At 41.9% G+C, this 23,968-nt stretch overlaps 1 protein-coding gene across 1 annotated transcript in view; it reads left to right on the forward strand.

Annotated features, from left to right (window-relative positions):
* The window catches only part of adamtsl2 (ADAMTS-like 2), a 251,356-nt gene that overhangs the window by 123,580 nt on the left and 103,808 nt on the right, over positions 1 to 23,968 (forward strand). Inside the window, exons 12-15 of the mRNA XM_043719728.1 lie at positions 11,156 to 11,426; positions 11,543 to 11,609; positions 12,789 to 12,844; positions 12,931 to 13,034. Coding sequence (XP_043575663.1) covers positions 11,156 to 11,426; positions 11,543 to 11,609; positions 12,789 to 12,844; positions 12,931 to 13,034 — 498 coding nt within the window. The remainder of the gene's footprint in view (positions 1 to 11,155; positions 11,427 to 11,542; positions 11,610 to 12,788; positions 12,845 to 12,930; positions 13,035 to 23,968) is intronic.

Raw genomic sequence — 23,968 nt, forward strand, 5'->3', positions numbered from 1 at the left:
TTTCCAGCATCTGCAGTCATTGTTTTTACCAACTGGAAATTCAGTCTAATGATAACCATGAAACCGCTTTCAATTGTTGGAAAAATGCATTTGCTTCATTAATATGAAGCAGAGAACTATGGATGCTGAGGCAATCTGTGGAGATCTAAAAATAAAGCAGAAATTGCTAGAGACATGCAGCAGGTCTGGCAGCACCCGTGGAGTGAAAGCAGAGTTAATATTTCAAGTCCGGTGACCCTTCATTACAGCTCCAGAACTCTGCTTTCTCCCCATAGATACTGTTAGACCTGCTGTGTTCATCCAGCAATTTCTGTTTTTGTTTCAATTTCATTAATGTCAGCCACCATTATCTGGTCTGGCCTACACGTGACGCCAGAGCCACAGCATTGTGATTGATTCTCACCTGTCCTCTGAAATGGTCTAGCAAACCACTCAACTTTTAACAATTGCTACACAATCTCAGCAAAGAAATGAAACCAGATGGACCGCCTGGCATGGAACTAGAAACAACACTGACAACTTGCTAGCATCTTGGAGCTTGTGCCAAATTGAAAAAAATCTTGCAGACAAGTCAACGTGATATAGTCATTCTCATGGAGCCATACCTTCTATATAGTGTCTCAGATATCATCTTCATTTCTGAATTTGTCCAGTCCAACCAGGACAGGGCCAGCACTGCTGGTGAGACAATAGGAGTTGCCCTAAGAGTCCTCAATATTGACTCATGGCATCAGGTCAAAGATAGGCAAGGAAACCTCCTGCTGGTTACTCTGTACTATCCTCTTTCAGTTGATGACTTTATTCTTCTCTCTGTTGAGCAACACTTGAAGAAAGCACAGAGGGTGGCAAGGGCGCAGAATGTATCCTTGTCAGGGGTTGCTTGGCAGCAGCATGACTAGCCAAGTCATACCTAAACGTAGACTAGATCTGCAGCAGGTGGTGAGGGAACCAACAAGAGGGAAAAATGTACTTGACCTCATTCTCTCCAGTCTGCCTGCTGCAAATACATTGTCAATGACTATATAGGTGAGAGTGGCCACCACGCAGTCCTTGTAGAGGCAAAGTCCTGTCTTCATTTTGATAATACCTTCCATCATGTTGTGTGGAGCTCTCATCGTGCTAAATGTGACAGACTTTGAACATATCTAGCAACTCAAGATTGGGAATCCATGAGGGGCTGGTGCCACTAAGAACAGCAGCCGAATTATACTCCAACACTATCTGCAACATCATGGCCCCCACTCTAACATTATCATCACGCCAGAGTATCAACCCTGGTTCAATAAAGTGTGCAGGAGGGCATGGCGGGAGCAACATTAGGCATACTTAAAAATGAGGCACCAACCTGGCAAGCTCCAAAACAGGACTATTATTGTGCCAAACAACATAAATAGCAAGTGAGATAGTAGCAAGTTATAAGTTATACCACAAACAGTGGATCAGATGTAAACACTGTAGTCCTGTCATGTCCAATTGTGCATGGTGGTGGACAATTGAATAACTCACTAGGGGTTATGATCCCACAAATACCCTCAGTAAATTCTCGGTGATGGGAGAGTCCAGCAGATCAGTGCAAAAGGTAAGGCTGAAGCATTTGCAATGAAGTGCCGAGTGGATGAGGCATCACTGCCGAATCCAGAGGACCTAATATCACAGATGCAGTCTTCAGCTAATGCGATTCACTCCGTGTGATATCAAGAAACAGTTAGAGACGTGGGAGGCTATAGCCCTAACAGCATCCTGGCAATTCTGCTGAAGATTTGTTCTCCAGCACATGTCAAGCTGTTCCAGTACAACTACAACATTGGCAATAGCCTGACAATGTGGAAAATTGCTCAGGTATGTCATGTACATAAAAAGCAGGGCAAATTTAACCCCGGACCCTTACTATCTCATCAGTTCATTCTCAATCAGTAATATGATGGAGGGTGTTCTCAACAATGTTATCAAGCAGCATCTACACAGCAATAACCTGCACAATGACATCCAGTTTGGGTTGCGCTTGCACAACTCAGCTCAGACCTCATTTGTTTCAAACACACAAAAGAGCTAAATTCCAAAGGTGAGGTGAGAGTGACAGCTCTTGATATCAAGACCACATTTGACCGAGCATAGCATCAAAGAGCACTAGCAAAACTAGAATAATTGAGAATCGGGGGATCTCTGTTTGGAGTCATTTCTGGCACATCGGAAAATTGTTGTGATTATTGGAGGTCAGTCATCTCCGCTTCAGAACATCTTTGTAGAGGTTCCTCAGCTGCTTCATCAAAGATCTTCACTTCATTAGAAGGTCAGAAGTAGTGGTGATGGTCGATGATTGATTGTGTGATGTTCAGCATCGTTCATGACTCCTCACATAGTGATGTAATCCATGTCCAAATGCAATAAGACCCTAACAAAATACAGGCTTGGGCTGTAAATTGATGAGTAACATTTGTGCTATGCAAATGTATGGTAAGATTCATCTCCAATAAAGGACAATGTATCCACTGCCCCTTGATACTCAATGGTGTTGCCATCACTGAATCCCCCAGTATCAACATCCTGGGATTAACATTGACCAGAAATTCAACTGGATTAGCCATATAAATGCAGTGACTACAACAGTAGATCAGATGCTAGGAATCCTGTAGCAAGTAACTCACTTCCTGACTCTCCAAAGCCTGTCCATGATGTACAGTCAGACGTTTGTGGAATACTCCCTGTTTGCTTGGATGAGGGCAGCTCCAGTAGCATTCATAAAGCTTGACACCATCCAGGATAAAGCAGACTGCTTGATAAGCACCACATCCTCCATATCTAGTCACTCCCCAACTGACAGTCAGGAGTAACTGTGTCTAATATCTACAAGGTTTACTACTGATCTTTAGCAAGGCTGCTTAAACAGCACCTTCCAAACCCACAATCTTTTTCATCTAGAAGGGCAAGGGCAGCAAGATACCTGGGAATATCACCATCTGCAAGTTTCCCCCTCCAAGCCATTCATTGTCCTGACTTGGAAATATATTACAGTTCCTTAACTGTTGCAGGGCCAAAATCCTGGAATTCCCTCCCTATAGGTCAACCTACAGCATGTGGACTGCGCAGTTCACAAAGGCAGCTCACCATCTTCTGAAGGGCAACTAGGGATAGGCAATAAGTGCTGGCCAAAAGTGAGGACTGCAGATGCTAGAAATCAGAGTCTAGATTAGAGTGGTGCTGGAAAAGTACAGCAGGTCAGGCAGCATCCGAGGAGCAGGAAAATCGGCGTTTTGGGCAAAAGCCCTTCATCAGAAATGAAGCCATCCAGTGACACTGACATCCCAAAAGCTAAGGTCTAAGTAATGTCCTGAATATATTCAGCATAACCTCCCTGTTCTTGCATTCTGTATCACTATTAATGAAGCCTAAAATACTGTATGCTCACCTCGCTTCTCTCTCCACCTCTCCTCTCACAGTTCATGACTTGTATACACATACACCAGGTCTTACTGCTCCTGCATACTTTTCTAAGATAAAGGAGCATAATCAGGCCATTCTGCCCATTGAATCTACTCTGCCATTTGATCAGGGCTGATACATTTCTCAACCCCATTCTCCTACCTTCTCCCTGTAACCCTTGTTCACCTTGTCAATCATATCTGTCTCTGTTTTAAATACAGTCAATGACTTAGCCTCCACAACCTTCTGCAGCATTGAGTCCTACAGATTCACCACCCTCTAGCTGAATAAATTCCTCCTTATTTCAGTTCTAAAGCATTGTCCCTTCACTCTCTGAGATTGTACCCTTGAGTCCCAGTCTCTCCTACTAGTGGAAACATCTCCACATCCACTATTTCCAGGCATCACTGTACTCTAAGTTTCAATCAGATCTTCCCTCATGCTTCCAAACGTCATCCAGTACAGACCTAGAATCCTCAACTGCTCTTCATCCCAGACATCATTCTTGTAAACCTCCTCTGGACCACCTTTAATGACATCACATCCTGCCTTAGATATGGGGCCCAGAACTGCTCTCAATATTCCAAATGCAGTCTGACCAGAGCCTTACACCACCTCAGCAGAACATCTCTGCTCTTGTTTTCTAGCCCTATTGAAATGAATGCTAACATTCCATTTGCCTTCCTAATGACCAGCTGAACCTACAACTAGGCCTCCCAAGTCCCTTTTTGTATCAGCTTTCTGAAGCCTTTCCCTATTTAGAAAATAATCCATGCTCTGATCTTCCTACCAAACCTCTCTCTTTCTCATATTTTATTCTGGCTGCCACCTTCTCCTAGCATTGTCCAAGTCCTTCTGCATCCTCCCCACTTCAGCACTACCTATCCCTCCACCTAACTTTGTGTCATCTACAAACTTAGCAACATTGAATAGTAGTCTTTGTTTTATACCGTCTCTCCATTTATAGAGTCATAGAGACGTACAACACGGAAACAGACCATTCGATTCAACTCGTCCATGCCGACCAGATATCCCAACCCAATCTAGTCCCACCTGCCAGCACCTGGCCCTTATCCCTCCAAACCCTTCCTATTCATATACCCATCCAGATGCCTTTTAAATGTTGCAATTGTACTAGCTCCACTACTTCCTCTGGCAGCTCATTGCATACACATACCACCCTCTGTGTGAAAAAGTTGCGTCTTAGGTCTCTTTTATATCTTTCCCCTCTCACCCTAAACTATGCCCTCTAGTTCGGGACTCCCCCACCCCTGGGAGAAGACTTTGTCTATTTATCCTATCCGTGCCCCTCATGATTTTGTACAAGGTCACCCTCAGCCTCCGACGCTCCAGGGTAAAAAGCCTCAGCCTATTCAACCTCTCCCTATAGCTCAGATCCACCAACCCTGGCAACATCCTTGTAAATCTTTTCTGAACCCTTTCAAGTTTCGCAACATCTTTCTGATAGGATGGAGACCAGAATTGCATGTAATATTCCAACAGTGGCCTAACCAATGTCCTGTACAGCTGCAACATGACCTCCCAACTCCTGTACTCAATACTCTGACCAATAAAGGAAAGCGTACCAAAAGCCTTCTTCACTATCCTATCTACCTGTGACTCCACTTTCAAGGAGCTATGAACCTGTACTCCAAGGTCTCCTTGTTCAGCAACACTACCGAGAACCTTACCATTAAGTGTATAAGTTCTGCTAAGATTTGCTTTCCCAAAATGCAGCATCTCATATTTATCTAAACTAAACTCCATCTGCTACTTCTCACCGCATCGACCCATCTGATCAAGATCCTGTTGTAATCTGAGATAACCTTCTTCACTGTCTACTATGCTTCCAATTTTGGTGTCATCTGCAAACTTACTAACTATACCTCTTATGCTCCCATCCAAATCATTTATATAAATGATGAAAAGTAGTGGACGCAGCACAGACCCTTGTGGAAACCACTGGTCACAGGCCTATAGTCTGAAAAACAGCCCTCCACCACCATCCTCCATTTTCTACCTTTGAGCCAGTTCTGTATCCAAATGGCTAGTTCGCCCTGTATTCCATGAGAATGCCTTACTGAAGTCCACATCTCTGCCCTCATCAATCCACTTTCTTCAAAAAACTCAATCAGGTTTGTGAGACATGATTTCCCATGCACAAAGCCATGTTGACTATCCCTAACCAGTCCTTACCTTTCCGAATACATGAACATCCTGTCCCTCAGGATTCCCTCCAACAACTCGCCCACCATCAAGGTCAGGCTCACTGGTCAATAGTTCCCTGGCTTGTCCTTCCCACCCTTTTTAAACAGTGGCACCACGTTAGCCAACCTCCAGTCTTCCGGCACCTCACCTGTGACTATCGATGATACAAATATCTCAGTAAGAGGCCCAGTAATTACTTCCCTAGCTTCCCTCAGAATTCTAGGTCCTGTGGATTTATCCACTTTTATGCTTTTCAATACACCCAGCACTTCCTCCTCTGAATTGTGGACATTTTTCAAGATGTCACCATCTATTTCCCTACATTCTATATCTTCCATGTCCTTTTCTATAGTAAATACTGATGCAAAATACTCACTTAGTATCAAGCCCATCTTCTGTGGCGCCACACAAAGGCCGCCTTGCTGATCTTTGAGGGGCCCTATTCTTTCCCTAGTTACCCTTTTGTCCTTAATGTATTTGTAAAAACCCTTTGGATTCTCCTTAACCCTATTTGCCAAAGCTATTTCATGTCCCCTTTTTGCAGTCTTGATTTCTCTGTTAAGTATACTCCTACTGCCTTTATACCCTTCTAAGGATTCACTCCATCTATCCTGTCTATACCTGACATGTGCTTCCTTCTTTTTCTTAACTAAAACCTCAATTTCTTTAGTCATCCAGCATTCCCTATACCTACCAGCCTTTCCTTTCACCCAAACAGGAATGTACTTTCTCTGGACTCTCGTTATCTCATTTGTGAAGGCTTCCCATTTTCCAGCCGTCCCTTTACCTGCGAACATCTGCCCCCAAACAGCTTTTGAAAGTTCTTGCCTTATACTATCAAAATTGTTCTTCCTCCAAATTAGAACTTCAACTCTTAGATCTGGTCTATCCTTTTCCATCATTATTTTAAAACTAATAGAATTATGATGGCTAGCCCCAAAACACCCCCCCCACTGACACATCAGTCACCTGCCCTGCCTTATTTCCCAAGAGTAGGTCAAGTTTTGCACCTTCTCTAGTAAGTACATCCACATACTGAATCAGAAAATTTTCTTGTACACACTTAACAAATTCCTCTCCATCTGAACCCTTAACACTATGGCAATCCCAATCTATGTTTGGAAAATTAAAATCACCTACCATAACCTCCCTATTATTCTTACAGATAATTGAAATCTCCTTACAAATTTGTTTCTCAATTTCCCTCTGACTATTGGGGGGGTCTATAATACAATCCCAATAAGGTGATCATCCGTTTCTTATTTCTCAGTTCCACCCACATAACTTCCATGCATGTACTCCCTCAGTACAGCTGTAATGCTATCCCTTATCAAAAGTGCCTCTCCCCCTCCTCTCTTGCCTCCTGTAATGCTATCCCTTATCAAAAGTGCCTCTCCCCCTCCTCTCTTGCCTCCCTTTCTGTCCTTCCTGTAGCATTTGTATACTGGAACATTAAGCTGCCAGTCCTATCCATCCCTGAGTCATGTTTCTGTAATTGCTATGATATCCCTGTCCCATGTTCCTAACCATTCCCTGAGTTCATCTGCCTTCCCTGTTAGGCCACTTGCTTTGAAATAAATGTAGTTTAATTTATCAGCCCTACCTTGTTCTCTGCTTTGTCCCTGCCTGCCTGACTGTTTGACTCACCTTTGTTCTCAACTGTACAAGTCTCAGATTGAAATCTTTTCTCTCTATCTCCCTTGATATGACCTTTTCTGTTGCTGGTTGTGTACTGCCAATGTCCTTTCAGTTTCCCTCCTTACCCATTTCTAATGAGTCCCTTTACTTACTTATTGATGTCCCAGTTTTGCTCCCAAAACCCCTGGTGTTGGAAATTGCCATGCCCTTGTTGGTCCTACATCTTCCTCAGGTAGAAGTCAGAGTTTTTGTAATCCATTGGAACCCTAATTTCTAGCCCCCACTTCTCTTCATTTCATTATGATGTGCCGCATGTGAAATCTGCAATTACCTTGTATCACTGTCACCACTAACTCTGCATTCCAGTAGACTTGAAGCATGTCTCCAGAGTTAAGTTGTCTGCTTTCCCCTAGACTCATGTACTTCCCTGTAATAACTTCCTTTATCATTATTGGCTAAGCCCCCAGTGCTGACCAAGATCCATCATGCCGCAGACTAACTTGGCAGGATGGGCCTGACTGACCACCGTTTCGATGTCTCAACAGCACCTGACTAATTTGCCTGGAACTGCCTACCGTAGAGGGCTAATCAGTCATTGATTAAGTTTAAAGTAGACATTGACAGATACCAGTACGTAAATGTCAATGTCAGAAAGTTATATGGAGATAGTGTGGGGAGAAAAGAATTGAAATTCATTCTCAAACTTGATCATATTAAATGGCAATGCATCTCAAAGGGCTGTTTGACCTATTTCTGCTCCTGTGTTCCAGACAGCAAATAGGGAAAAACATGCTGAATAAAAAAAAACCAAAAGAACTGCTGCTTTTGGAAATGAAAAACAAAATCAGAACTTGCTTGAAAAACTCAGCAGGTTTGGTAGCATCTGTGGAGTGAAATCAGAGTTAACGTCTTGGGTCCAGTGACCCTTCTTCAGAATATAAAAATATGCTGAATTTTACCTCAAGCAGCCATAGTATGTTACCAATGAACACTTGGGATGCTGCATAGGCAGAAACCTCGTGCAGTTACCACTGTATTAATGGTGAATGGTTTAACAGAACCAAACAAGAAATAAATAAATAAATTCCCAAAAGGCTGGTTATAGTTTTGGAATCCAAAACTATCATCTCCAATCCTGTCACAAATTCCACATTATCGCTTAATATTTTTATTCCTTTTCCCAGCTGCTGTCTTAGATTGAACCAGAGCATATGCTTTCAGATTTATAGGGTCTAAAAATGGGTAGGGTAAACAAATAAGGTCTTTTCCCTGGGATGGGGGAGTCCAAAACTAAAGGGCATAGATTTAGGGTGAGAAAGGAAAGATATAAAAGGGACCTAAGGGGCAACATTTTCATGCAGAGGGTAGTGCATGGATGGAATGAGCTGCCAGAAGAAGTGGTAGAGGCTGGTACAATTACAACATTTAAAAGGTATCTGGATGGGTATGTGAATAGGAAGGGTTTAGTGGGATATGGGCCAAATGCTGACAAATGGGACTAGATTAATTTAGGATATCTGGTCGGCATGGATGAGTTGGACCGAAAGGTCTGTGTCTGTGTTGTACATCACTATGACTCTATAATATGTTGAAGAGTCTGGTGCCAGAGACTTTAATTCTTTCTAAATGAATGCAAGGACTTGGATTTTTAAAATATATTGTAAAGTATGAAAATACCATGTATCACATTGCTAGCATGAATCAGCCTGCAGGATGGAGCTTTAAAAATCATGAGGTTGATTTCCAGTGTCTAGGTTCAAATTATACATACATCAGTATTGATTATTTTCACCATCGCCTCAGTGGTCAAATTAGCATCAACTTGCTTCCGTTTCAGCCCTTTCCAAGGCTGAATATTGTCCACTCATCTGTTTTTGCTTAATTTTTTACTTCATTTCTCCATAGTTCAAGGCTGTGAAGTCTTTGTTTCGTATGTCAGTACTTTGCTGTCTTTCTCTAACTGTGCTGAGCAAGCACTTTGATTCCTGAACTTTTACTCTTGCTCTAATCCATTAATTTGTCTTTCTGTTCATCAGTTTATATATTTTCTAATCAGCCTGTTCAGAGTTGTTGTTATACACCTCTGGAGTAGATAGGATTTGAACCAAAGCTTTCTGGACCAGAGCTAGGGACACTGCCACAAGAGCCCCACTTGTTTGTCCAGTATACTTTTTTATACCACATAGTGATCTATCAATGTCACTTGACTTTCTTTGTCATCTCTCCTGTTTGTCATGCAAAAACTAGCTGGAATATCTAACTTGTGGTTTTTGAGGACTTCACCTATCCAAGGAATCCCTTACTTCTGCCTTGGGGACTGTTCTGCAATAATGTGTTGGTCTGACTTTCTAGCTGGTTTAATCTCATACCACATGTTTCTCCCTTCATAACATTGTTCAGTCTAACTGCAACCTGAATTCATCTGCTGCTGAAAACCTCATTCAAGCCTCTTCTAGACTTGCTTATTCCATTTCTCACCTGACCAGCCATCAATCTCCTTAAATTTGAGCTCACATGGAAATTTGCCAGTTTCATATTCTCCAACAAATCCTCTCCACCTTTGACCTTGCTGACCTACATAGACATCAACATTCTGTTTTCAATAATGAAGTAGATATAGCTGTTGTGGCTAAAGGGTTTTAGGGGAATGATACAATTAGGAATTGAGCTTCTTGATCAGCAATGATCACACTGAATGGCATGACGATTCAATAGCTTACTCCTATTCCTATCTTCTATGTTTCTCTGCATCTCTAACGTAATGTTCCCATTTTCATGTTTAAATGTTTCCATGGCACCCTTCTTCCTAATTATGCAATCTTCTGCAGCTCATCACCCTCTAGCCAACAGTTCTGGCCATCTCCTGTTGTGCTCAGACCTCTAAACCCCTTGCTCTGCATTTCCGTCCTCCACATTCTTCTTCTGTTTCAACATTCAGCCTAAGTCTCAGCTTTTAGCTTTTTAACTCAGTGTCCATTATTTGAATTTGCTTAATCTGTGAAATCCTTTGTTGTTCTATGAATAATTGTTTAGGAGAAAATGAATACTGCAGATGCTGGAGCTCAGAGTCAAGAGTGTAGTTCTGGAAAAGCACAGCAGGTCAGGCAGCATCCAAGGAGTAGGAGAATCGACGTAAATTCCTTCCACATCCATCAGAAATTTACCTGTACCTCTACCAATGTCATCTCCTGCATCTGTTGCACCCGGTGTGGTCTCCTCTACATCGGGGAGACAGGACGCCTTCTTGCGGATCGTTTCAGAGAACATCTCTGGGACACCCGCACACACTAACCCAACCGCTCTATGGCTGAACACTTCAACTCCCCCTCCCACTACATCAAGCACATGCATGTCCTGGGCCTCCTCTACTGCCACCTGATGCCTGGAGGAGGAAAGTCTCATATTTCACCTTGGGACCCTGCAACCACACAGGATAAGTGTGGATTTCAACAGCTTCCTTATTCCCCCCCTCCACAACATTATCCCAGTCCCAATCCTTCAACTCGGCACCACCCCTCCAGACCCATCCGTCGCTCCCCCCTCTGACTTATTCCCTTCTCCCTCACCTTCATCCACCTATCGCTTTCTCAGCTACCTTCCCCCACACCTCACCCCCTCCCATTTATCTCTAAGCCCGATCCACAAGCCTCATTTCTGCTGAGGGGCTTATGCCCGAAATGTCGATTCTCCTGCTCCTCGGATGCTGCCTACCCTGCTGTGCATTTCCAGCACTACACTCTCGACTATGAATAATTTTTGTCAATATTATCTGCTTTAACATTTTGCTTTAATACAGACATCAATTTAATAGCATGAAATGATTACACAGATATATCCTCAAAGTTGACATCACCAAAATATATATTAATGTCTAAGAATCATTTGACAGACACATTTACAAGTGGACATTCTTCTCGTGTAGAAGGGTTCATCAACTTCAGTACAAATATGACTGAAAACTCAAGAGGAGGTCCAATGTACTCTTCAGGGTCCAATACAGCCGGTTTCCTGGTATATTACGAAGAAAATGAAAATATGGGGAGCTACAAAGTTAATGATACACCCCTGGAACTGACCTTTAATATGTCTACAGAGATTCCATTCTCCAATGAAACACTTCTGCAGATTATTCATCAAGCAAACAGAACGCAGAAATTGCGGTAAGCCATCTTAACAATTAGTATTAGTACATTCAGTGGCAGTCATTCTCTAGGTAATATATCTAATACAGTTAAATGATGGGGAATTGTTTTTAAAAGATGCTTGTGTCTTCTAGAAAGGCAGGTGTACATGAAGCAGCTGACTATTTTATAACAAACTTCCCTAAAAAGAATAACCTTTTTGTATATCTTGGGCTTCGCTTCCACTAGGATGTGCTCCTGACAAATGCTATATGTTGTTTTAGTCACCAGCAGATGAAAACAAGTGTTTGTCTCTTGGTTTAAGAAACTTCAGTGCTGTCCACCCAGGCTTGGAGACTTTGAAATGAAGTCCCATCCCAATATTTGTATCTTTCATCTGATTGTGTCTTGAATCTACTGAAGATATCTGAGATTTTCAGTGCCAATATTATGCAAAATTAACTAACGCTAAATGTACATTAACACAAACAGGGCAATGGTGACTGAATGAAATGTGCTTAAGTAGACTATCAGATGAATTCAAGTTTTATTTAGGTAATGTAAAGCAAGCAGCATGTTAAAGCCAGAGAACAGTGTTATAAGCAAAATTATCATGTCTAGACTCTGTTTGCACTTTCCTCTTGGCTTAACAAATGTGGAAGTGGTTGCAAATATGTCCATGTATGTATGTGAATAACAGTCTTAAATAGCATGGGAAAATTAGGTTGATACACTTTGCAGGAGTCTGTCAGATCTCTGCACCAGGACCTCCCAACTGAGTTGGGGAAGTTAATGGAATGAGAGATCATTGTTACTGTTAGTAGGTCAGGGGATAGTGCAATATTGCACTAAACTCCTCCTTGTAATTCTTGAATCTTAGGTGGCAGCTATTCCCAGAGCAGTTCACACAAGAAGCACTATGTGCAGACAGTGAGCCTTTCCTCAGGACATGCATATTTACATGCTGCATTCCACCAGTGATGTTGTTCCTGGAATTGGTGCTTTTCATTGTTTGCCGTTCATGTCAGAGCTTCTGCTGTCTAGAGATTGAACAGGCTGTAACAGTGAGGCATATGAGCAATAGAACAGCTTTGATATTATGTACAAATTTAAAGTATTTACGGTAATATCAAACTGTTTAAAGCAGAAATCTATCTAGTCAGATTAATAATTAGGTGCAATACTTCATTTTAGCAAAAATGAGAGATTCAACATCAAAAACATCCAGGTTTTTTCAATCATTTAAAAAATAATAGTTACCTGTTGGACTGGTATCTGAAAATTGCTATTGGAATATCAACCGTAACACATGATGACTAAAACAGTACATCTGTTTGCTATTTAAATGGTCTTTTGTTTCTCTAAAGCTGGGTATTTTTATTACATTCTCTCTGTTTCTAGCCAGCTGAAGCTCTGCTTGTAACAAGTCTTGGAATGCTTCTTCAACAGCAGGACAGGTAGGTTTGTAACACACATGTTTGTGCAGTGCTTTATCCTGTTACTTTGCTCAGACATAATTCCTTGCACCAATTATTTCTTTCAGGAATAGACTGAAGATGCTGAGAAAGGGCCTGGGAGTGAGCGCTGCTGACATGTACAGATGGAAGCTGTCATCTCATGAACCTTGTAGTTCCACCTGCGCAACAGGTATCCTGTATACATTTAAGCATTCATATCATGGAACTTGCAGTGTGATGGAAAAAGATCACAGATTAGTATATCTACATAAGTATGCCTTTAAGAAAGTAACCCCATGGTTTCAAGGGCTATCTTACAAAATCCCTCATGATACAGGCAAATTTGTAACTAATCTCACCACCTCCCACATAAGCACTTTGGCAAACATCAAGCATAGTGGTTGATTATTGGTGTGCAGAATGGACTACTCCAGAAAAACAGACATGTCTGTCACAAACACAATACCATCATCTTGTAACATTTTACTACTTGGATTCTGTCTTAATCAGTGGCTAGCTATTTGGTTTCCCATCAGCAGGTGGTTGGTTGAAGTCCTATTTTAGAGACTAGTACACTTAATTGGAGATTTTGTCTGGGGTTTCTCATGATAGACCAAAACAAGATTTCTCCCAAAATTATGTGAATCAATTGGGAGAGTTCCTCAGGAAATTTCCAGCTGTTAAACCTTCAGAACGTTCTAAGGTTGTGCAAAATGTTGCGTAAATGCAAGTGCTTTTTTCTTTACATTGTCGAGACTTTATAAACTTCAGCTATTTAAGAACAAAGAAAAATTACAGCACAGGAACAGGCCCTTCGGCCCTCCAAGCCTGCACTGATCCAGATCCTCTACCTAAACCTGTCGCCTGTTTTCTAAGGATCTGTATCCTTCTACTTCCTGCCTGTCATGTATCTGTCTAGATACATCTTAAATTATGCTATTGTGCCCACCTCTATCACCTCCGCTGGCAACACATTCCAGGTACCCACCACCCTCTGCATAAAGAACTTTCCACGCATATCTCCCTTAAACCTTTCCCCTCTCACTTTGAACTCGTGACCCCAAATAATTGAATCCCCCACCCTGGGGGAGAAAGCTTCTTGCTACCCACTTGTTAATTCTCCTCATGACTTTGTAGACCTCAATCAGGTCCCCCATCAACCTCTCTCTTTCTAATGAAAATAATCCTAATCTACTAAACCTCTCTTCATAGCTAGTGCCTTCCATACCAGGCAACATCCTTGTGAACCTCCTCTGCACCCTCTCCAACACATCAACATTCTTTTAGTGAGGTGTCAACCAGAACTGTACGCAGTATTCCAAATGTGGCCGAACCAAAGTCTTATACAACTTTAACATGACCTGCCAACTCTTTACTCAATACCTGTCCCATGAAGGAAAGCATGCCGTGTGCCTTCTTGACCACTCTATCGACCTGCGTTGCCACCTTCAGGGTACAATGGATCTGAACACCAAGATCTTTCTGTACATCAATTTTCCCCAGGGCTTTTTCATTTACTGTATAGTTCGCTCTAGAATTGGATCTTCCAAAATGTGTCACCTTGCATTTGCCGGGATTGAACTCCATCTGCCATTTCTCTGCCCAAGTCTCCAATCTATCCATATTCTGCTGTATTCTCTGACAGTCCCCTTCACTCTCTGCTATTCCACCAATCTTAGTATCATTGAAAACTTGTTAATAGACCACCCATACCTTCCTTCAGATCATTTATGTATATCACAAACAACAGTGGTCCCAGCAAGGATCCCTGTGGAACACCACTAATCACAGTTTTCCATTTTGAGAAACTCCCTTCCCCTACTACTCTCCGTCTCCTGTTGGCCAGCCAGTTCTCTATCCATCTAGTTAGTAGATCCTGAATCCCATGTGATTTCACTTCCTCCATCAGCCTACCATGGGGAACCTTATCAAGCACCTTACTAAAGTTCATGTATATGACATCTACAGCCCTTCCCTCATCAATCAACTTTGTAATTTGCTCAAAGAATTCTATTAAGTTGGTAAGACATGACCTTCCCTGTACAAAACCCTGTTGCCTATCACTGATAAGCCAATTTTCTTCCAAATGAGAATAGATCCTATCCCTAAGTATCTTCTCCAGCAGCTTCCCTACCACTGACGTCAGGCTCACCTGTCTATAATAATTACCTGGATTAACCTTGCTACCCTTCTTAAACAAGGGGGCAACATTAGCAATTTTCCAGTCCTTCAGGACCTCACCCGTGTTCAAGGATTCTGCATAGATATCTGTTAAGGTCCCAGCTATTTCCTCTCTCGCTTCCCTCAGTAACCTGGGATAGATCCTATCAGGACCTGGGGACTTATTCACCTTAATACCTTTTAGAATACCCAACACTTCCTCCTTATGCCAACTTGACATAATCAAACACCTATCCCTAACCGCAACATCTGTCATGTTTCTCTCCTCACTGAATACCAATGCAAATTACTCATTAAGAATCTCGGCCATTCTCTTTGACTCCACACATAACCTTCCTCCTTTGTATTTGAGTGGGCCAAACCTTTCTCTGGTTACGCTCTTGCTCTTTATGTATGCATAAAAGGCTTTGGAATTTTCTTTAACCCTGTTCGCTAAAGATATCTCATAACTCCTTTTAGCCCTCTTAATTTCCTCATTTCAGATTGGCCCTATGTTCTTCTAAAGCCTCGTCTGTCTTCAGTCACCTAGATCTTATGTATGCTTCCTTTTTCCTTTTAGCTAGACTCTCAAATTCATTTGTCATCCATTCTTTCCTAATCTTGCCATTTCTGTCCCCCATTTTCACAGGGGCATGTCTGTCCTTCACTCTAATCAACCTCTCTTTCAAAGCCTCTCACATATCAAATGTGGATTTACCTTCAAACTGCTGTTCACAATCCACATTCCCCAGCTCCTACCAAATTTTGGTATAGTTGGACTTCCCCCAGTTTAGCACTCTTCCTTTAGTACCATTTTCCTCTTTGTCCGTAAGTATTCTAAAACTTTGGGAATAATGATCACAATTCCCTAAGTAATCCCGTACTGAAGCTTCAACCACCTGGCTGGGTTCATTCCCCAACAGCAGCACCAGTATGGCCCCTTCCCAAGTTGAACTATTTACATACTTACCTTAAACCGTCCTGGATGCTCCTTACAAATTCTGCTCCATCTAGACCTCAGCACGAAGTGAATCCCAGTCAGTGTTGGGAAAATTAAAATCTCCTGTCATTACCATCCTGTTGCTCCTACATCTTTCCATAATCTGTTTACATGTTTGTACCTCTATATCACACTCGCTGTTGTACAGCTCCAACATTGTTATCACGCCCTTCCTATTTCTGAGCTCTGTCCATATTAAGTGGAATAGTAAAACATAAACTCTCAAATTATATCCCTCCCTGCCCTCCCAATCAGTTAATATACTACTTGAGTAGCTGAGACAACCTGCTGACTTTCTACTCAGTTCAGAATTGAAAGAACATTTCCACTTTGGAGTGATAATATTTGTATGATGAGATCTGCCAATTCTTTTGCATAAAAAAATCATTGTAATATTGGATGCTGTGAAATAACAGTATAGTTAGAATGAGGCATGTCATATTTGTGGGCGGCACGGTGGCACAGTGGTTAGCACTGCTGCCTCACAGCGCCAGAGACCCGGGTTCAATTCCCGCCTCAGGCGACTGACTGTGTGGAGTTTGCACGTTCTCCCCGTGTCTGCGTGGGTTTCCTCCGGGTGCTCCAGTTTCCTCCCACAGTCCAAAGATGTGCAGGGTCAGGTGAATTGGCCATGCTAAATTGCCCATAGTGTTAGGTAAGGGGTAAATGTAGGGGTATGGGGTGGGTTTCGCTTCGGCGGGTCGGTGTGGACTTGTTGGGCCGAAGGGCCTGTTTCCACACTGTAATCTAATCTAATCTAATTTTACTAAATTACACTTAACTGTATTAAGTAGCTACAAATTAATTAGATCATGCTTCTCATGATGTTAGGTATCCAGCATAACTGATTATACCCAAGTATCTGTACCTCCTAACGATATATTACCTCATCCTATCTGTTTCATGTCGAATGTAACTTCTCATTAATATATTTATATCAGGCTCAGATCACTGATGCATGTAAAGAACTTTATGAATTCAACCTGATTGTTGCCAGTGGCCCAACAAAAATATTTCTTGTGATTATGGGTAATAAAAATAGTAGAAAATCTGATGAAACTTTACTTCGTTGAATACCCAAAAAATGAGTTAATTATCTGCTGTGTGAGCATATAAATGCAATCTTCCAATTCTGAATAACAATGAGTTATGCCATTGGGAGCTCCTTCCTCCTGGTAGGTCAACCACATTGGCAAGATCAGGGTAGGTGCCAGACAAAGTGTGATTCAAAGTCCTAGGTGGCAGATCAGGCAAAGGAAGACTCTGCATCTAACTATGAAGAGAGGAGAAGGCTGCAGCAAAAAAGTGGTCCCAATTTTTATTGTTCAATACATCAGTGAAATCTGACCACAAGAACATGTGGACAATGACAGCACCCCAAGATCTCCATATTAAATAAAGTCATGTGCAGCCTTCTCTAAGAATCCATTTGACAAGTCCAATGATGTCCATCGCCATTGGACAGTAGGCAACAGGGATGGGGATATGTACCTGAGAGTCACTGGTCAAGAATCTGTTCACAGACAATAGAGACATGAAGAATCAGCATCTGTGACTGAGCAACCTCTTCAGGCTGGTGTTCTGATCCAGCTAATGTTATTATTGGACAGGTCAGATCCCAGACTGAAGCCTGACTTGATGGTTAATTTTTTTTTTGCTTTGGTCAAAATGGTCTTTCACTGAAATAGATTTTGTTTGAACGATAAAGCAGAAGTTTATTAACCAAAAGAAATAAAGGTAAAGTGGAATAAACCAACCTATTTACTGACAACACAAATTCAAGATTTTTAAACACACTGTAAAAGTACAATCACATTACTTCCAACACAAAATCCTTTTTACTGTAGTTGTGGGTATGTTCGCTGAGCTGGGAGGTTGATTTACAGACATTTCATTCCCTATTTAGGTGACATCTTCAGTGCTTTGGAGTCTCCTGTGAAACACTGCTGTACTGTATCTGCTGTAATTTATTTGGTTTCATTCCTGCGCCTTCCAGTTGCCGGTTCTGGTTGTTCATTGTAGTGGCCGGTATATAGAGTCTATGTCTGTGTACTTGATGGAATCCGTGAATGAATACCACGCTTCTAGAGATTCTTCAGCTGTCCTCTAGCTTGTCCTATGATCGTTGTGTTGTGGTCGAATTTCTGGTCCTTGTTAGCTGTGTGTGTCATGACTAGGGACAGCTGGTCGTGGCATTTAGTGGCTAGTTGATGTTTGTGGATATGGATTGCTAGCTGTCTGCTTGTTTGTCCTCTATAGTGTTTTGTGCAGACTTTGTGTAGAATCTTGCAAATTACATTTGTCCTGCACATGATTGATATCAGGTCTTTTGTTCTGGTGAGTCATTGTCTGCAGCTGGCAGTCAGTTTGTGTGCTGTCCAGGATCTTAGTGGTCGGAGAATTCTGTCTGCCAGTTTGGAGACATTTTTTATTTAAGGTAGCGTTGCTAGAGAGTTAGGTCCTAGCATGTATTTATTGCATTGCTTGTCTGTTAGGCATCTGCGGATGAAATTGCAAGATATCCGTTCTTGGCGAATATGTGGACGACACTTTTGTTATCATTAAAAGAACAGAAATCAAGAACACACACCAGATTATCAGCACCATGCTTACAGGGATCAGATTTACGAGAAAGGAGGAAACCAGCAATCAACTCCCATTCCTGGATGTGATGGTAGAAAGAGCACAGAACAGTGAATGCACCACAAAAGTGTATAGGAAAGCCACACACCGACCAAGCCCTGCACTACACCAGTAACCACCTCAACACACACAAGAGAAGCTGCATTAGGACCCTGTTCAAAAGGGCAACATCACACTGCAGCTCTCCCGACCTACGAAGCGAAGAAGAAGAACACGTCAACTGGGTATTTGTTAAGAACTATTATCCCCACAACTTCATCCGCAGATGCTTAACAGACAGACAACACGACAAGGACATACCACGACTTAACTCATTAGCAACGTTACTTATATAAGAAAATGTCTCAGAACTGACAGTCAGACTTCTCCGACCACTGGGATCCATGACAGCCCATAAACCAACAGACACGCTCAGACAACAACTGACCAGGACAAACAACCTGATACCCATCATGTGCAAGACAAATGTAATTTACAAGATTCCATGCAAGACTGCACGAAACACTATATAGGACAATCATGAGCATATCTGAGTATGACCATTCTCATCCAAGTACTTGACAGGACTGCTTATAATAAAGTAACACCTAAAAAAAAGCCATCTCTCCCTCTAATCTGTGGGTAATAACATAGAAATGCGAGTAGGCAATTTGGACCTTTGAGCCTGTTCCACCATTCGATGTGATCAAGGCTGATTATCCAACTCAGTATCCTGTTCCCACTTTCTCCTCATACTCTTTGAACCCTTTAGCTCTAAGAACTAAATCGAACTCCTTCTTGGAAACATTCAATATTCTTTCCTCACTCACTTTCTTTGGCAGAGAATTCCATAGGTTCACCACTTTTTGTGTGAAGAAATTTCTCCTCATCTCAGTCATAAATGATATACCACACATGCTTAGACAGTAACCCCTGGTCCTGGACTACTGTTCATTGGAAATATCCTTCCTACATTTACCCTGTCTAGTCGTGTTAGAATTTTGTAGGTTTTTATGAGACTGCTCCTCATTTTCTGTACTCCAGTGAATATGGTCCTAACCGATCCAGTCTCTCTTTATATGTCAGGCTTATGCCCGAAACATCGATTCTCCTTCTCCTTTGATGCTGCCTGACCTGCTGCACTTTTCCAGCAACACATTTTTAAGCTCTGATCCCCAGTATCTGCAGTCCTCACTTTCTCTTTATATGTCAGTCAAGCCATTCTAGGGGGCAGTCTGGTAAACCTTTGTTGCGCTTCCTCCATAACCAGAATATTTTTCCCCTGTAAGGAAATCAAAACTGTTTCCTTACACCATGGCCCTGTACAATTGTAGCAAGGCATCCCTGCTCCAGTACTCATCCTCTTGCTATCAATGCCAACATACCGTTTCTCTCCTTCATGCCTGCTGCAACTGCATGCTTACTTTCTGTGACTGTATTCAAGGTCACTCCAACCTCATTGCACTTGCCCTTTTCCCAATGTATCACTATTCAGATAATAATCTGCCTTCCTATTTTTGCTAACAAACTAGATAACCTCAGATTTGTCCACATTATATTTCGTCTGTCATACATTTGCCCACCACTCACTTTGTCCAAATCACACTAAAGCAAGTCTGCATCCTCCTTACAGTTCATCCAACCAGCTTTGTGTCAACTTCAAACTTTGAGATATTACATTTAGTTCCCTCATCACCATCATACCATATATTATGAATAGCTGGAATTCCAGCACCCTCTCCAGTGCCTACTAGTCACTGCCTCTTGGCAAAATACCCATTTATTCCCATTCTGTGCTGCTTGTCTGCAGTCTTACATGCTAATCTCTTATGTGGGGCCTTATCAAAAGCCTTCTGGAAGTCCAAGTAGACTGATCCATTAGCTCCCATTAGTTACATCTTTGACAAATCCACTGGAGTTTTCCATTCATTTCTGTTTTGTAAATCCATGCTGAAACTGTGCAATCCTGTCACTGTTTAAGTGCTCCCCCTAATCAGTTCTGCTAGTTATGTACTCTATGTCCTGAATTTTGTGCAGAAGACTTACCCAGACAATTTTCCACATTGTCAGGTAGATGTTAATATTGCGCCTTTAATAGAACAACTTGGTTAAGGGTGTAGCTTGTTCTGAAGTACAAGTCTCTAGAACTATAGCCTGAATGTAGTCAGGGCTCATAGCCTTTCGAGGATCCAGTGTCTCACAACATTTCTTTGTATCGCATGCAATAAATCAAATTGGTTTAAGACTGGCATCTGTGATATTGGGGATCTTTGGAGGAGACTGAGATGGATAATTCACTTGCCACTTCTGACTGAAGATTATTGCAAATGCTACAGTCTTATCTTTTGCACTGTTGTGCTGGGCTCGCTTGTTATTAAAGATGGGGATATCTGTACAGTCACTAATGAGCAACATCCACATTGACTATGAATGAATTTTAAGAAGTACAAATTTCCAGAAAGACCCATTTATGACGCCTTTGAGCTAGATGGATGCTCATTACCATTTAAGCACGTTGATGATCTGCCCATCAGATCTCAGCAAGGATTGAGTGACACAGACACTATGTAGATGTTTGGCTTTAACAAGGCCATAATTCATGGCATGTCAGTGTTTTGATTTAGAATACCTCCAAGTGCTTTGTATTTGTCCTTTTGGCAGAAGTTAGTATTTGTTCTGATGAAGCCATGCAGAGTACACTTTGTCAGCAGGAGGACACTTTTCCCATGCCATTTTCTGAAGTTCCTCTCCAGACTTTGGAGTTATGGTCAACCCGAGTGCAAAAGTGCCCAGAGGAGGATCTTTTGTTCTTTTGGAATGACAGTGAGGAATCAAAGTCAAAATAGGACTGTTGGTTAATATTTTGATTTGAGCCAAGTGTCAGGATGTAAATACTGATGTGGTATATTGACTACAGCCAAGCTGGAAGTATAATGTCATGAGTTTTTCATTTATATAATTGGGGAGATCTGTTGTAGTCAGTTGCTACAGTGAAGGAATGGTGATATATTTTCAAACCTGAATGGTATGTGACTTGGAGGTGAATTATTGTTCCCAAGCAACTGCTGTTCTTGTTCTTTTGAATGGTAGTGGTCATGGTTTGAAGATGCTGTCTAAACAGCCTTTGTAAATTTCATCTTGTAGATGGTAAACACAACTGAATGTTTGTGGATGTGGCGCCAGTCAAGCAGGTTGATTTGTTCTGGGTGAAGTCAAGCTTTCTGAGTATATATGAACTGCATTCATCCAGGCAAGTGGGGAGTATTCTATAAGATTTCTGTTTTTACCTTGTAAAGGGTTGACTGGCTTTAGGAATTCAGGAGGTCAGCTTCTCTTTGCAGGATTCCTAGCCTCTGATGTGAAGTTGTGGCCAGATATGGCACATAAGAACCCTTGATATTGAGGATTGAATATTAGCATTAATATAGAATTGGCAAACTGATAGAAGATAGATTTGGGATGAGGGGGTGGCATTTTCAGAATAGCAACCTGTAACTAGTAGAATGCCACAGGGATTAATGTTTTGGCTGCAATAATTTAATATTATACATTAAGGAGTTGGATTACAGGAAACATCCTTTCTACCAGGACCTGTCAAGACCCCTGAGGAACTTGTATGTTTCTGTTTCTAATAAAAAACCTTTTGATCTTCTAAATTAGGCTGACAACTTATTTCAAGTATTAGTCTGGTAAATTCTCTGAACTGCTTTCAATGCATTTATGTCCTGAAAGTGCATAGGGCATAATTTCAAAATTTAGGGATGAATATATGCAAAGACAAAAGAGTTGTGATGATCCTTTATGAAACACTAACGAGGCTTCAATTGCGCAGGATTTGAAGCCTTTAGAAAAGATACAAGACATTTACCAGAATGATTCCAAAGCATGAGATTGTTACAAGGACAAAGGAAGCTGGAGTTACTTTCCTTAGAGAAGTTCACAGTGGTGCTTAAAATCATGAGAGACTAAATAGACTAGGTAGAGAAACGTTCCTGTAGGTGGAAGGGTTGAGAACTAGCCGATGGCAATTCAAGCTGAATTGCAAAAGAACCAATTTTTTACACAATGAGTAGATTGAACTTGCCTTCACCATTCTATTATGGCTTACAGAAGGGAAGTGGATTAGGAACTGAAGGGAAAGTTTGCAGGGATCGGGCAGGAAGGTGAGGATTTAGTTGAATTGCTTTTTCAAGAACCTGGCACCTACACAAGGTGTCAAATGGCCGCATTCTGTGATGTAGCCATTCAGTGATCCTAAATGACAATAAGGAAGCTGAACTGCTCTTCCTCATCTCCAGTCAAAATATCTTCACCCCCATGATCATGCTATTCTTGCTGTTGATTTTGACTGTCTCAGGTCATATATTGCTTAATGATTTGGCTTGCAGGTCCATTTTATAGCCATCACAAACACTACTGTTTTTAATCTCATAGCATTGTTTGCTTCCACCTGTGACTTACTTTCATCCATAGTTAAACCTTAATTTATGGACTCGGCAAGATGGCGGTGATTCTGTAGAACTGCTGTGGACAGCTCTGCCTAACAGCCAAGGCACACTGGTGTTTTTTGCCATCCCTGACCAACTTATGTGGTGTAATTATTAGTTTAAAACCTAACAGAACACATATTTGTTAATACTTGGGAGTGGGAAGGATGCCAAAGGGAAAAGGGCAAGCAAACAGCAGTAGGGAGGACACTGCCCTGCAGCACATACCCCACCAGAGACTGCAGCAGCAGCAGCCTCTCCTGAATCCCCCAGGGACCTGACAGACTCACAGGAATTGGCTGCGGCGATGGAGAGACTTAGCTTGAAAGTTGGGGCTGCAATTGAGGGGAATCCATGCGGAGATTCGTACCCAGGTCCAACCTAAGAGCTAAGAGCAGCAAGGAGGGGACATGAAAGGTCCTTAGTTGGTAGGATTAGGGAAAACCCTAAGGCTTTCTATAGGTATGTCAGGAATAAAAGAATGACTAGGGTAGGAATAGGTCCAGTCAAGGATAGTAGTGGGAAGTTGCGTGTGGAGGCTGAAGAGATTGGGGAGACACTGAATGAATAATTTTTGTCAGTATTCACTCAGGAACAGGACATTGTTGCCGATGTGAATACTGAGTCACAATTAAGCAGAATGGATGGCGTTGAGGTATGTAGAGAAGAGGTGTTGGAAATCCTGGAAAAGGTGAAAATAGATAAGTCCCCTGGGCCTGATGGCATTTATCCTAGGATTCTCTGGGAAGCAAGGGAGGAGAGTGCAGAGCCATTGGCCTTGATTTTTATGTCCACTTTGTCTACAGGAGTAGTGCCAGAAGACTGGAGGATAGCAAATGTGGTCCCCTTGTTCAA

Source organism: Chiloscyllium plagiosum, chromosome 30 (assembly GCF_004010195.1).
Source record: "Chiloscyllium plagiosum isolate BGI_BamShark_2017 chromosome 30, ASM401019v2, whole genome shotgun sequence".
NCBI classification, from domain to species: domain Eukaryota; kingdom Metazoa; phylum Chordata; class Chondrichthyes; order Orectolobiformes; family Hemiscylliidae; genus Chiloscyllium; species Chiloscyllium plagiosum.